Source organism: Spermophilus citellus, assembly GCF_964194105.1.
Source record: "Spermophilus citellus genome assembly, chromosome: 3".
In the NCBI taxonomy this organism is placed as follows: Eukaryota; Metazoa; Chordata; class Mammalia; order Rodentia; family Sciuridae; genus Spermophilus; species Spermophilus citellus.
This window is the reverse complement of record NC_138184.1, coordinates 51064237-51078590: the sequence shown is the minus strand read 5'-3', so window position 1 is coordinate 51078590 and position 14354 is coordinate 51064237. Positions and strand designations below refer to the sequence as shown.

The 14354-nt window shown below is 53.3% G+C and overlaps 1 protein-coding gene across 1 annotated transcript in view; it reads left to right on the top strand.

Moving 5' to 3' along the window:
- The window catches only part of DNAH1 (dynein axonemal heavy chain 1), a gene marked incomplete at its 5' end in the record, with an annotated part of 68080 nt that overhangs the window by 27945 nt on the left and 25781 nt on the right, over window positions 1-14354 (top strand). The window contains 19 exons of the mRNA XM_081288507.1: window positions 399-578; window positions 1428-1568; window positions 2248-2411; window positions 2622-2735; window positions 3242-3430; window positions 3566-3671; window positions 4528-4641; window positions 5177-5326; window positions 6388-6474; window positions 6566-6752; window positions 8015-8106; window positions 8305-8459; window positions 10192-10369; window positions 11163-11357; window positions 11447-11566; window positions 11837-11995; window positions 12091-12198; window positions 13571-13711; window positions 13849-14009. Coding sequence (XP_081144633.1) covers window positions 399-578; window positions 1428-1568; window positions 2248-2411; window positions 2622-2735; window positions 3242-3430; window positions 3566-3671; window positions 4528-4641; window positions 5177-5326; window positions 6388-6474; window positions 6566-6752; window positions 8015-8106; window positions 8305-8459; window positions 10192-10369; window positions 11163-11357; window positions 11447-11566; window positions 11837-11995; window positions 12091-12198; window positions 13571-13711; window positions 13849-14009 — 2741 coding nt within the window. The remainder of the gene's footprint in view (window positions 1-398; window positions 579-1427; window positions 1569-2247; window positions 2412-2621; window positions 2736-3241; window positions 3431-3565; window positions 3672-4527; window positions 4642-5176; window positions 5327-6387; window positions 6475-6565; window positions 6753-8014; window positions 8107-8304; window positions 8460-10191; window positions 10370-11162; window positions 11358-11446; window positions 11567-11836; window positions 11996-12090; window positions 12199-13570; window positions 13712-13848; window positions 14010-14354) is intronic.

The window sequence follows — 14354 nt, the reverse complement described above, 5'->3', positions numbered from 1 at the left end:
AAAATAAATAAAATAGAGGTATTGTCCACCTACAACTAAAAAAAAAGTTGTCTAGTTTAATGGTTGTAAAGTTGCATCCAGAGAGAGAGAGAGAGAGAGAGAGAGAGAGAGAGAGACCATGAGTCCAAAAGGCTCACAACCTTCCTCATCTCCTCTCTGTTCTGCTGCCTGAGCACAACAGAGACACACAGGACAGACTGAGCCTCCTTCCCCAAGGGTCTGCATCAGGCCAGGGCTGGGGCACAGCTGGGGACCTGCAGTCAGAGAAGTCCCAGCCAAGAGAGACATTCAGGCTCCCTTCCAAAGCAGGAGGGCACCAGTGGGAGGGGTCAGCTTCTAGTTTACTCAGAGTAACCCTGTGCTTGCACCCACCACCACCACTACCACCATGGCTGCAGCTGCTGTTCCAGGAGGACCTGGAGATCACACACATGTACTCTGCGGAGGGTGAAGAGGTGAAGCTGACCTTCTCCATCTACCCGACCAGCAACGTGGAGGACTGGTTGCGGGAGGTGGAGCAGAGCATGAAGGCCAGCGTGCGCAACTTCATTGAGAGGGCCATCCTGGCCTATCCCACAGTGAGCACGCCCTGCCATGGAGCCTTCCTGCCACCTCCACATTGCTACCTTCCCAGGCCCTCTCTGTGCTCCCACCTGCTTCCTCCTTAGGCCACAGCCCTAATGCCAGTTGTTCTCATCTTTATGGGATCTCTGGGGACTCAGGCGGGAATCAGAAACCTTCCTTTCTACACACACTCCCAGAAAGTGAAATTCCTCCTAATAATAATCATAATCACGCTCACCCCAAGTCCTGGGCTGGGATAACACCTGCAGACTTCTCTAGGCCTTCCCATCAGCCACTGGGCTGCAGGGCAAGGCACCCCACAGAGGAGGTTCAGAGATGTTTTCTATTCTATTGTGATTTGCAAGAGCAGAGCCAGAATTTGAATCTGGGACTGTGTTCCCTGATCCGGGACTCCCACCTGTCTGCTCCAAGGTCTCATCTGCTTAGGAAAAATGATTCTGCCTACCCAGGGCTTAATGGCATCTCTCTTTAAGGGACAGGTGCAATTTATCCCTTTTTTTTTTTTTTTTTTTTGGTACCAGGGATTAAGCCCAGGGGCACTTAACCACTGAGCCATATCTGCAGCCCATTTTATATTTTACTTAGAGACAGGGTCTCACTGAATTGCTTAGGACCTCTCTAAGCTACTGAGGCTGGCTTTGAACTTGAGATCTTTTTGCCTCAGCCTCCAGAGCTACTTGGATTATCTGCGTGCACCATTGTGCCCGGCCTTCGAGTCCACAATTGACCCTTTGAGCCCAGAGGTTTTAAAAGCCAAAGCACAAACAACATTTAAAGGAAGAAGAGGGGAAGGGTCAGAGCTGGAAAGTGCCTAGATCAACCTGCCCCTGTTGTCTTTTCAGATGCCCAGGACCCAGTGGGTTCTGAATTGGCCTGGCCAGGTGACTATTGCTGGCTGCCAGACCTACTGGACCATGGAGGTGGCACAGGCTCTGGAGGTCAACAACCTCAGCACCGATCTGTTCCCCAAGCTCTCTGAGCAGGTGGGAATGAAGAGGATCACTACTCCTTGCACCCTTGATGCCCCCAGGAGAGCCCAGACCTCCAGGAACTTTTTCCTACATTGATCTGGAAGAGGCCTAGGGTTGGGTTCAAAAAGCAGGTCAGGGGGCTGGGGATGTGGCTCAACCGGTAGCGTGCTCGCCTGGCATGCGTGCGGCCTGGGTTCGATCCTCAGCACCACATACAAAGAAAGATGTTGTGTCCACCAAAAAATAAAAATAAATAAATAAATATTTAAAAAAAAAAAAAAAAAAAAAGCAGGTCAGGAACCCCTGAAATGTGTCTCACAACAGCAACCAGCAGAGGGTCTGGGGGCCTGAGGAGTCTCTGAAGCCAGGCAGGTGCCCCTCTTCCAATGGTCAGTGAGGGAAGCACATGCCCATGTCCCTCCTGCACTGTCCCTTTGGCCTTTCTGGCTCCATACCACACTCCAGCCTCCAGCCCCTCAGCAGGCTCCACCAGTCCCTGAAGGTTCCAGATGCCATGCATAAGTCTCCATTTTTTATTTATTTTCCTCCCCCTGCCTGGTCCCTGCACCCCTGCTCTCCTAGACTATCAGTCCTTGGAGAGAGGAACTCTGTGTGGCAGAACCCACCCTCTATACCAGGGAGAAGTCTCCCTTCAGATAGCAGACAGCTGACAGTGTCCCCATTCCTGCAGCTCAGTGACCTGGTAGCCCTGGTACGAGGGAAACTGTCCCGTATGCAGCGGGCGGTGCTGTCAGCACTGATCGTCATCGAGGTCCATGCCAAGGACGTGGTGAAAAAGCTGATCGAGGAGCACGTGGTCAGTGTGAATGATTTTGAGTGGATCTCACAGCTCAGGTGAGGGCCAGAGTGGCTGTCAGGATGGGGCCCAGAGAGGGATGAACAGTCACTTAACAAGAGGCTGGTCTTGGCCCTTGAGGCTCTGGGACAAGCTGGGCAGGGGGGCTTTAAAACCCTCATTCCTCAAAAGAACCCCCTCTGCTCAACTACATGCCTGCCAGTGGCCTGTGGTCCCATGACCAGGTACCCATCTCCCTGTACTGCCAGGTACTACTGGACCAATAATGATCTGTACATCCGTGCTGTGAATGCTGAGTTCATCTATGGCTACGAGTACCTAGGCAACAGTGGGAGGCTGGTGATCACACCCCTCACTGACAGGTGCGGGTCCCCTCCCCAGTTGGGCTGGTTTTTTTGTTTTGTTTTGTTTTTGATATTAGAGAGTGAATCCAGGGGTTCTTAACCACTGAGCCATGTCCCCAGCCCTTTTTTGTATTCTATTTAGAGACAGGGTCTCACTGAGTTATTTAGGGCCCACTAAGTTGCTGAGGCTGGCTTTGAATCCGCGATCCTCCTGCCTCAGCCTCCTGAGCCGCTGGGATTACAGGCGTGTACCACCATGTCAGGCCCCAGTTGGGACTGGAGTAAGGGAAGTGAATTGGCCACATGTCAGCCAGCTCTGTGGGTCCCTCAGCAAAGCTCTCCAGGGCTATGAAGTGGAACAGGGAGAACACTGAGCAGGTAGTCATAGGCTCCAATCCTGACCCCAACAGCCAGGCTGGGCACATCTGGGACTCAAGAGGAGAGAGGGCCCAAAAGAAAGAGCTGTGGAAATCCCCAAGAAGGGGAAGTGCCCAGGACATAGGTGGCCTTCCTCTGTCCTACAGGTGCTATCTGACTCTGACTGGGGCCCTGCACCTCAAGTTTGGTGGTGCTCCAGCTGGTCCAGCTGGCACAGGGAAGACAGAGACCACCAAAGATCTGGGCAAGGCCTTGGCCATACAGACTGTTGTGTTCAACTGCTCTGACCAGCTCGACTTCATGGCCATGGGCAAGTTCTTCAAGGGCCTGGCCAGGTGAGGCTGGGGTGTGAGGGTGGCACCAGGGAGAGCATAAAGACTGAGCCCTCTTCCTGGGGAGGGCCAGGTAAGGAGCATCACATGACAGTGGGGGCCAGGAGGGCTCTGAATGCACCTCCTCCACTCTCACAGTGCTGGGGCCTGGGCCTGCTTTGACGAGTTCAATCGGATCGACATTGAGGTGCTATCTGTGGTGGCACAGCAGATCACCACCATCCAGAAGGCACAGCAACAGCGGGTGAGCCACCCCCTCACTACTGCCATCAGCTCTGTCACCAGGGGTTCCCATGCCACAGGTGGACAGCCAGGCCATCAGGCCTGCCTAGAGCCAGTCTCTCATCTCACAGGGGCATGGCACTGCCCACGAGCCACCACCTTTGCAGAACTGTGTCTTGAGGGGCCTTGTAGCTCATCAGGAAGCCCCACATTCTTATCCTGGTCTGGTGGCAGATCCCAGGCCAAGCTGGGACAGATAAAGGGGTCCCTGCCTGTGTCCTGATGCTAATGCAAAGCCCTGGATATTGGTTCTCTCTCTAGCCTTGTTGTAGGTCCCCAGGGATCTTGTCCTAGAGATGACAGCTGAGAGGCTGGTGGTTACTCACTGCAAGGGAGAGCCCTGGCGCCTAGTCAGGGCTTTGTCTAAGTCTGGGAAGATCAGTGTCAGGAACTGGAAGTGGAGAGAGAAGGAAGCAAAAGACGTGTGGGACCTCAAAAGGACCAGAGCCGGGGCTGGGGTTGTGGCTCAGTGGTTGAGCACTTGCCTAGCACATGTGAGGCCCTGGGTTCAATCCTTAGTGCTACATAAAGATAAATAAATAAAAATAAAGGTATTGTATCTATCTACAACTACAAAAAATATTTTAAAAAAGGACCAGAGCCAGGGCCTAGGAGGCCATGGGTGCTCACTGGGACCTGAGGTCTTAAGCCAGATCCTGAAAGAAAGTCCATCCATGACCCGGGATCCAGTACTAGCTGACACACTGCCATCAGGACAGGGGAATGAGTAGAAGAAAGGAGGGCACATCCAGAGGAGGGGAAAGGCTGAGCAACTCCTGCCCCAAGTGAGTTCACCCCCTGACCCCTACCCAACACAGGTGGAACGCTTCGTATTTGAGGGGGTCGAGATCCCACTTGTACCATCCTGTGCAGTGTTCATCACCATGAATCCAGGATACGCTGGCCGCACTGAACTGCCTGACAATCTGAAGGCAAGTTCAGGCCCAGGGTGCTCCGGGTGGACATCAACTTTGTCTGTGCCATGGGCTCCCCGGGTGGAAAGCCTAGGCTCCAAGATAATAAATCATTTATTTAAGGACACACAGCTGCCTGGATAAAAGGAGCCGTGGTTCTCTATGATAGATCTCCTGCCCAAGGGTCCTAAGGCCCAGCCATAGAGGGATGCCCCACACTTGTCCTCGGGGCATGGGAGAAGTCAGGGATGCTCAGGCATGTGAAGGCCATCTGATAGGAGCCATTAGGCTAAGCCTGCAGAAGAAATGGGAAGCCAAGAGAGGCCACCAGTTTCAGACAAACACAGAGGACCTGTTGTTTCTAATGGCCCAAACTGTCCAGCCACAGAGCAAATGGAAGGCTCAGTCATGGCAGGCATGATGCAGAAGGGAATCCCAGCATTAGCCAGGGAGGAAGGTCAGGTGAAGCTGCCTTCCGAGGACCAGATAGTCCAGAGAGTGGGTGGTACCCTGTGGCTGGTTGAAGTCTGAGACCCACATACCATGTGCCCAGGCACTCTTTCGGCCTGTCGCCATGATGGTCCCGGATTATGCCATGATTGCTGAGATCTCCCTCTACTCCTTTGGATTCAATGAGGCTAATGTGCTCGCTAAGAAGATCACAACCACCTTCAAGCTGTCCTCCGAGCAGCTCAGCTCCCAGGTGAGGCCTCAGCCAGTTTCCAAAGGCCCTCAGACTGCTCCCCCTACCCCAGCCTCCAGAGATGCTCCAAGTTCACTTTTTTGTGGAGCACCAGCCAAGGGCCAGGCCCTGTGCTATCTGCTTCACAAATGTTACTTTAGACTCTTCCAAGCAACCCTGTGAGATAGGAGTTACATTCCTGTTTCTCAGGTGAGTATACTGAGGTCCCGAGCAGCTAAGAGCCTGGCCAGGTTCATGCAGTGCACAGTGGAACAGCAGCAGAAGTCAGGATCAGATGCCACCCAGCACTCTGACACAGTCTGCCTTCTAATCATCCACTTTGAACAGTGCCCATCCCCAACCCCTGTTGAAGCAAACTATCCTACATGGTTCTGGAAATGCCCTCAGCCCTTCCCAAGTGGTGATGACTCAGAGTCAAGCCCAGTCTCTATGTGCAGCTCCGAGACCAAGACTTCTGGGATGGGTGCTGGTCTCTGGGTCAGGTCTAAAGGTAGCTCTCATGGGCTGGCACCATGGGGCAAAATGAATCACTTAACTATTTCTAACACATCTGCTATATAATGTGGGAGAGACAGGACCAATAGGAAAAGCCACAGTGTTGCAGCCGAAAGGTTAAGTCAGGAAAGATACTGCAAAGAATGCTAGAAGGAAACTCAAAAGCCATCGAGGCCAACCTATTTGTTTGCACAGATGAGTCAAAAAAAAAATGTTTCCTGTTTCACTCACTTTTTCGAAACAACTTGAGTATATCCCTGCCCTTGGCACTGTGCTGGGACAACAAGTATTTAGCATTGACCAAGGCAGTGCAGAGCAGGGGATGCAGAATAGGCAGCCAGATAAAGTGAGATGGCTATTGGGATGGTGAAATAGGTGGGGGGGGGGGTGTCAGAAGAGCCCAAAGGAGAGGCACCCAGCCCAGATTGGGGCATGCAGGTGAGTGGTCTCCAAAGAGCTGCAGGGGAACTGATATTTTGAGGGTGAGCTGGGTGAGGTGGTATGGCCAGGTAACAAGTGGGCAGCAGAGTGGCCCACCCATGCCTCCTCCTGTATGGTGACCACAGGATCACTATGACTTCGGGATGAGAGCTGTGAAGACTGTGATCTCAGCTGCTGGGAACCTCAAGCGAGAAAATCCCAATATGAATGAGGTGAGCTCCAGCCATCAGGGCTCCTGGGGCAAGAAATCAGGACAGCTGGAGAGGCGCTTGACCCTGAAGCTGGTGCCCACACCTGCTTCAGGAGCTGATCTGCCTCCGGGCCATTCGGGACGTGAACGTGCCCAAGTTCCTACAGGAGGACCTCAAACTCTTCTCCGGGATTGTATCTGACCTGTTCCCCACTATCAGGGAAGAGGAGACTGATTACGGCATCCTGGACAAGGCCATCCGCAAGGCCTGTGAGAAGAGCAACCTCAAGGATGTGGAGGGTGAGCCACCGGCCCCTGCCTCCTGCAGTCCCATGCATGTCTGATCGGTGAGCTCATGCTGGCTCAGGCCAACTCCAGCCATCTTGGAGCCCAGAAGGGAGACAGAGGCAAGGCAGACCAAACCTCAGGGTCCCTTATACCTGGCCAAGTGTGCATGGGCAGGGTCTCTCAGTTTGGCATTTGGGGGCAGGGAAGATGTTTCTGACCCTTTTTCTACTGGAGCCCACTAGGTAATAGGAAGCAAGTACTGTTCCCTTCCTGGGACCTCATGATTCAGGCCCGCCTGTCCATGTGATCCCTTCTTGGGCTTTGCTCCATGGGATGCCAGCTGCTTGCTGACAGATTTTCCCTTCTCTGCTTGGATGCTGGTAGTGGGGGAGGGTCTCAGCCTAGCCACTGCGTGTCCATCCTGACACAGCTGCTCCCTCCTCTCCTCCCAGTCTATTCCAGCTGGTCTTTTTGGGGGATAGGGGTGCTTCTCCAGGGAGGTGTGCCTGACCGCCCTGGCCACACAGACCCCTCCTGTAGGACCTGAGCAATCGGTGAGCTCATGCTCAGCCCTTTAAGGCCTCTCTCCGCGTTCTCCACTGCTCTTCAGTTCCATGTGTGGCTCTCATGCCTCTACCTCTGGCCCCCTCCTGTACCCAGGTCCCAGAAGCCTTGTTGAATAAAGCCTTGGACTTTTTTTTACCCTCCTAGCCTTAGATCATCTTTGCCATCTCTGGTTAATTGGATCCTCTCCCTTTGGCAGGGACCACCAGGCATGCAGTGCCAGAGCCACCACTACCCTTGTGTCAAAACAATACACTCCTTTCCTATCCACATGGGCCTGACCTTCTGCATGCATCTGCCCTGATAGCTCCTCATTGTCCCTAGGATTCTGTCACCAAGATTTTGCCTCATATTGTCCAGTACCTTAAGAGGTCTCAGCTTTGTGTAGAAGTTGATTGTGGGGCCCGTGACAGCCAACACTGAGCCTGCCTGGGACAACAGACCACCCAAAGGATGTTAGGGAATGATCGTCCCAATGGGAATACTGGTTGGCATCTAGAAGTTTCTTGAGCAATGCCAGGCTCTGTGCTTTGGGTTTTAGCTGCTTCCTAGGCTGCTATGAGGTAGGTACTGCCTTCATCCTCAATTTCCAGATGAGGAAACTGAGGCTCAGGGAATGAAGTAATTCACCCCAGATCACACAAGCTAAGGGCAGAGCCATGGCCCAAGCCTATGCTCTGACCCCTGGGTTCCTCTGCCATGTCCCCCAGGCTTCCTGACCAAGTGTATCCAGCTCTATGAGACCACGGTGGTGCGGCACGGCCTCATGCTTGTTGGGCCCACAGGCTCTGGCAAAAGTAACGTAAGTGGAGCCCAGCAGGGCAGCCCAGGGCCTGGTCAGAAGGCCTGAGGGGGTGTTGCAGCTTGGATAGGAGCGTCGGCCTCCTTTGTACCCCCTTGACCTCGAGACTTCTCCTCCCACTTCCTGTGGTCCTCCGTCCCCTCCAGCCCTGCTGTCTGAGGCAACAAGAGGTTCACTCTCAGGTGGCCATCTCCCCAGTGTTACAGAGTCCTAGCAGCTGCCATGACATCGCTGAAGGGGCAGCCGTCCATCAGTGGCGGCGTGTACGAGGCCGTCAGTTACTATGTGCTCAACCCCAAGTCTATCACCATGGGCCAACTGTATGGGGAGTTTGACCTGCTCACCCACGAGTGGTGAGTGCCCCCACCCCCGTTCCCTCTGGTGACTGCTGTACTCCCAGGCCTCCGGAGGCCGTGCGTGGGCCCACTTAGACCAGTGGCAGGTTGGGAGTCCAGGCTCTGCAGCCCGAAGCCTGGAATTCTGTCCACCATTCCACTTCCTCCCTATATGAATTGCCATTCCCCACCTGTGTCCCTGCATCAACACAATAAGGACAATGATGCCATTGTTATGATAAGGTGCAAATGACCTTAACACACGGAAAGTGCCTGGAATCATGTCTGACACACAGTAAATGCTCAGTAAATGGCCCTTGTCCTTGCCCCAAGAGAGTCTGGTGGTCCTTCTCTGGGCCTCTGCTCCAGGTTAGGACATGCATTTTAGGAGAAGTGCATTGAGCTGGGAGAAGAGCAACTGGATGGAGACTCCTTGAAGATCAGCACCTGAGGGTCTTTCATCTGGAGCTATTCTGTTTCTCCAAAGAATCTCCCTTTTAGCCTGGCACAGTGGCACATGTCTGTAATCCCAGCACTGGGGAGCCTGAGGCAGGAGGATCAAAGTCAGCCTCAGCAACTTAGCAAGGCCCTAAGCAACTCAGCAAGACCCTGTCTCAAAATAAAATATAAAACAGGCTGGGGATGTGGCTTAGTGGTTAAGTGCCCCTGGATTCACTCCTTAGTTAAAAAAAAAAATCCTCCCTTTTCTTGGTGAGGATGTCTGCATGGCTGCAGTGTTCTACAACCCAGTGGGGGTTGAGTATCAAGAAGGAAGAGTCAACTATTTTTCCCAATGTGAGTCTGTCCTGCTTTCCCCATTTCTGGTGAAGGGTTTCACCCATACCTACTGGGGGGAGGCACTCTGCAGGACAGAAAAAAATACCACATAAAAGAAACAATTATTCAATACTATCTTTGGAAGCACGATAAGGAAGACTACTCAGAATACACCGTAAGTGTAGGGACAACTGCAACAGGGTCTGCCATGGAGCTCAAAACTCTGAATGCAATAGGGACAAGTGGGAATTTATAGCCAAGAGGACACATTGAGAGGAAGAGGGGTTCTGGCTAAGCCAACCTAACAGGATTCTGGGTGAAGACAGGTCAGGTGATCAGATCTTACCTGGGAGAGGTGAAAGAGGAGGGTCCTGATTAGATATCAAGGTCAATCAAGTATCCAGGGTGACCAGATATTCAGGGCGGCAGGTTCTGGCTGAACTGACATTGAAGCCTTCTTTGCTAAAACTGGATTTTACGAGGAACTGCACAGATGGGCCCAGGAGAAGCCTCAGGAGCCTGACTAAAATTTGGCCAAGCAGAGAATCTTTGTCACCCCTTGTACCCTATTTCCTGGCCTGCAGAGCCTCTGAAGTGTGAGCCTCCTTGGGTTCTGTGGCAGGATCTGGCCCTTCTTCAGCTCTTTCCACTTTCCAGAACTGTGTGTGCCTCCATCTCTGTCTTTGCCTCCTCCCCTATTCCCTGGTTCCTGTCAGGATGCCACTGTTTATCTTCTTTCAATGTGACTTCTGTGGAGATTCAGCAGGGAGGGGGATAGAGCAAATTCTCATTACACCGTGTTGCACCCAAAGGTCCCATTTCTCCTAGTATGATTTTTAAATAAATGAAGGTACTGAAGGGAGTGGGGAAGCACATTGGGGCCATTCGGGCAGCCAGGTTTCCCAGGGAGCCAGTCACACCCACCACCCTGCCTTCCTGGCACTTACAACCCTCTCCTTCCTGGTGACTGCAGGACAGATGGGATTTTCTCCTCTCTCATTCGGGTGGGGGCCATTGCCTCGGACACCAACAAGAAGTGGTACATGTTTGATGGGCCAGTGGATGCTGTCTGGATCGAGAACATGAACACGGTGCTGGATGATAACAAGAAGCTGTGCCTCAGCTCCGGGGAGATCATCAAGCTCACAGAGGTGCACCTGCTCACTCATCCACAGCTGGGTGGGCCTGGAGGCTGAACCACACAGGTCAGGCCTTATCCCCTCCATCCCTGCCTCTCAGGGCCACATCTGTGTCTCAGACCATCACTGTGACCCCCCAGGAGCCTTCCAGCCAGTGGCACTCAGGCTCAGCTCCCAGCCCTGCACATCATCACCTTGCTGTGTCTTATACAGCTAGCTGCTCTGTGCTACCGTTTCAGTAGACCTACTTCCTGTGATTCCCCAAGCCCAGGGCCAGGAGGACTGTCCTGCCATTCCTTGGCTGATGTGGCCCGATGCCTTCTTGATCCACTTTCAGCCATATTGGCCCAGTCTGGGTTTAGTGTCCAGCCCATCCTAAAAACATACCCAGGGTCTAGTGGGCAGTTCCCAAGAAAGAGAGCTATGCTCTGGGCATAGAAGCATTTCAGTTTGCATGCTGATCTGAGCTCTTGAGTCATTCTGAGAACACCTGGCAGTCCGTGTGGACCTTTGTCCATGGCAGGGGATTCTGGAGCAGAACACACAGTTCTTGTCAGACTTCCTAGCCCTTCAGGGACCTCAGGCTGGCCAGAGAATCCCAGGAATCTCCCAATTTTGGCTTCTCCTCAAGGATCCCAGGAAGGCCACATTCTTGATCCCCACCACAGCCCTGTCCCACCCCATGGCCTGCCCACAGATCCTTCTAGTAGGATGGGTAGCCCCCTACCCCCGCCATGACCCTGCAGCCTCCTCTGGCTCTGGGGTCCAGCAGCTGGCACACTCACAAGGATTATCTTGGCACTAGGCAATGACCATGATGTTCGAGGTGCAGGACCTGGCAGTGGCCTCACCAGCTACCGTGTCCCGCTGTGGTATGGTGTACCTGGAGCCCAGCATCCTGGGACTCATGCCCTTCATTGAGTGCTGGCTAAGCAAGCTCCCTGCTGTGCTGAAGCCCCACGAGGAGCATTTCAAAAGTCTATTTGTCAGATTCCTGGAGGTTAGTGAGGGTATGGGTATACTGAGCTAAGCGGGGTGGCAGGGCATTGTGGCCACCAGCCATGAGAGCTGGGTACTCACTCCCTCCAGGAGTCCATTGACTTTGTTCGTTCCTCGGTGAAGGAGGTGATCGCCTCAACCAATAGCAACCTGACCATGAGCCTCCTCAAGTTGCTCGATTGCTTCTTCAAGCCCTTTTTACCTAGAGAGGTACAATCCTGAACAGCAGTGTTGAAAGCATAATCCTTCTTGCCCCCTGCTCTTCCTGCCCAGAGTTACTTGAGGGCCCTGAATTCCAAGTCCAGTTTCCTGGAAGAGAAACCAGATTGTCTCAGCATAGGTCATGGGACCTCCCCCTCACCCCCAACCCTCATCCAATGGGCTGTAGAGAGGCAAAACTATGACACATCCCTACCCAACTTCCTCAAGCTGCCCGGTACTATTCCTGTCTTAGCCTAACACTGTTCCTTCCATTCCCAGGGCCTCAAAAAAATTCCTCCTGAGAAACTGAGTCGCATCCAAGAACTGATCGAACCCTGGTTCATTTTCTCCCTGGTCTGGACTGTGGGTGCCACTGGAGACAGCAATAGCCGTGACAAGTTTAGCCACTGGCTAAAGACCAAGATGTCCGTAGAGAATGTGAGCCATGGCAAGCCCCCAGGCCCCGCCCCCAGGGGCCAGCAGCTGGCAAACCTCCTGAGCCTCAAACCTGCTTTCTTCCTGGTCCTCGGCAGCTGACTCTGCTCTTCCCTGAGGAGGGGCTGGTGTACGACTACAGGCTGGAGGACGCTGGGATCAGCAGCACAGAGGATGATTACGAGGAAGACGAGGACAGCAAGCAGGTGCCGCAGGCCTGCCCAGGAGCCGGGGTGGGGAGGGCTGCACTGGGAAGTGACCATTCTCCCTGAGGAATAATAGCCACAGAAAGGAAGCCACAGTGACAAGCACCAGGTCTCAGACTGGGGGTTATTTTCATCATCTCATGGGTCCTCACAGCCCCACTGGGTGGGTCAATTATGTGCCCATTTTCCAGACCAGGACATTGACTCAGAACAGTCACACCTGGGCAGAGCTGGGCTTGAACCTGGAGCTGGGAGACCTCAGTGGGTCTCCCTTCCCAACCGTGTGCATTTCCTCTGTTTCAATTCTGAGCCCAAGGACTGGCAGCCCCAGTTCTACTTAAAAGTCCCATTTTGGAGTTACAGCTCAGCAGTAGAGCGCTTGCCTAGCACGTGTGAGGCACTGAGTTCAATCCTTACACGTGCGCGCGCTCTCTCCCCCCCCCCTCTCTCTATATATATATATATAAAACTATTTTTTAAAAAACGTCCCATTTTCCAGGCTGAGGATGTGGCACAGTGGTTAAGTGCCCCTGAGTTCAATCCCTGAGACCAAAAAAAAAAAGAAAAAAGAAAGAAAGAAAAAGAAAAAAAATCAATTTTCCCAAGAACCAAACTCCCTAAAAGGCTCAAGGGCAAACTCTGTGGCCTGCCTCAGTGTCAGTAAGGTCTCCATGAGCCTAACCACATTCCAGAACCAGGACCCTAGTTCAAGACAAGGGGGATAGAGAGTCACTGTGCAAGGTTCTGCTGGGGGGTGGGGTACAGGGCATATTTGGGTCAGAATGGTCAGAACCTTTCCCAGTGGGACATGTTGGTTTGTCCACAGTGAGACTCCCCATTGAGGGAGGTTGGCAAGCTAGGTCAAGGGCTGTGGGTGAAGGGATTCATGTAGGTGTGGTTGGTGGAGAGACTAGGACAAGAGGCCTCTAACCATCCAGCTGATACCAGTGCCCTTGGTTCTGACCCCCACATTCCTTGGTTAGCCTAAAACTAAACAGCAAGCCCTTTTGCATTCTGGGTTGTCCAATTCCCAGAGCTTCTCCTTCTTGCAGAGACCTGGGGACTCGAAGTCACTAGGGTGCCCCATGATCAGAGGCAGCTGTGTGTAGGGAAGCCCCCACCTAGACAGATGCATGCAAGGAGCCTCCACCTGCATAGCTATGTGCAGAGAACCCCCATTCTGGTGGTTTGTGCTGGGAGTCCCCCGCCTTATACAGAAAGCAGGGCAGGGGAATTCCTGTTTCTTCTGTCAAAAGCGGCCCCTCTCCTGGACCCTCTTGCCAAGGCCAGCAGTGCCATTCTTTTCCTTGACCACAGCCAAAGGTGGGGTGGGAGGGGATCTGGGTCCAGCCTAAGCCAGATGTGGTTCCAGGTGGCCTGGGTGAAGTGGATGAACTCCTCAGCTACATTTACCATGACACCAGACACCAACTACTGCAACATCATCGTGCCCACCACAGACACTATACAGATGTCCTTCCTGCTGGACAAGCTGCTCACCAATCACAAGCCTGTGAGCACCCCCACCCTACCCTGCCTCAGCCCACCCCAAGTCCCAGTGTAGGCTAGCCCCCTACACTGATAAGGTAGCAGCTCCCCCTGTGCGCCCACCCTGTGTGTGCTCTGCCTGCCCCATCCCCGCTCTCCCAGGTGCTGTGTATTGGGCCAACGGGCACAGGGAAGACACTTACCATCTCCGATAAGCTCCTCAAAAACCTGCCGTTGGAGTACATCAGCCACTTCCTCACCTTCTCAGCCCGCACTTCAGCCAACCAGACCCAGGACCTCATCGACAGCAAGCTGGACAAGAGGCAGGGCACCCACCACTTGTTCCTTCCTTGGCCCTAGTGTCCCTCAGCCTGGATGAACCATGTTCCTGGGTTTTCCAGAACCCTCCCAGGGGAAGCTGGAATATCCCCCACAAGAGGCGCTGGGTTCTTTTGCAGACTGCTCTAGAGATTTCTCTCCATCAAGATTCCTCTGGAGCCTTTTGGGGTGCTCATCCTGATCTGGGCATCTAGGCAAGGTCTGTCTTAGAGATGCCTGTCATCCACCTGCCTAGGAGATAAGACTCCCTTAAAGGAGCTCACACAGAAGTCAGTCCTAGGACACTCAGAACTAAACAGGGCTGGTCATGAGGTCTAGCAATTTAGAGG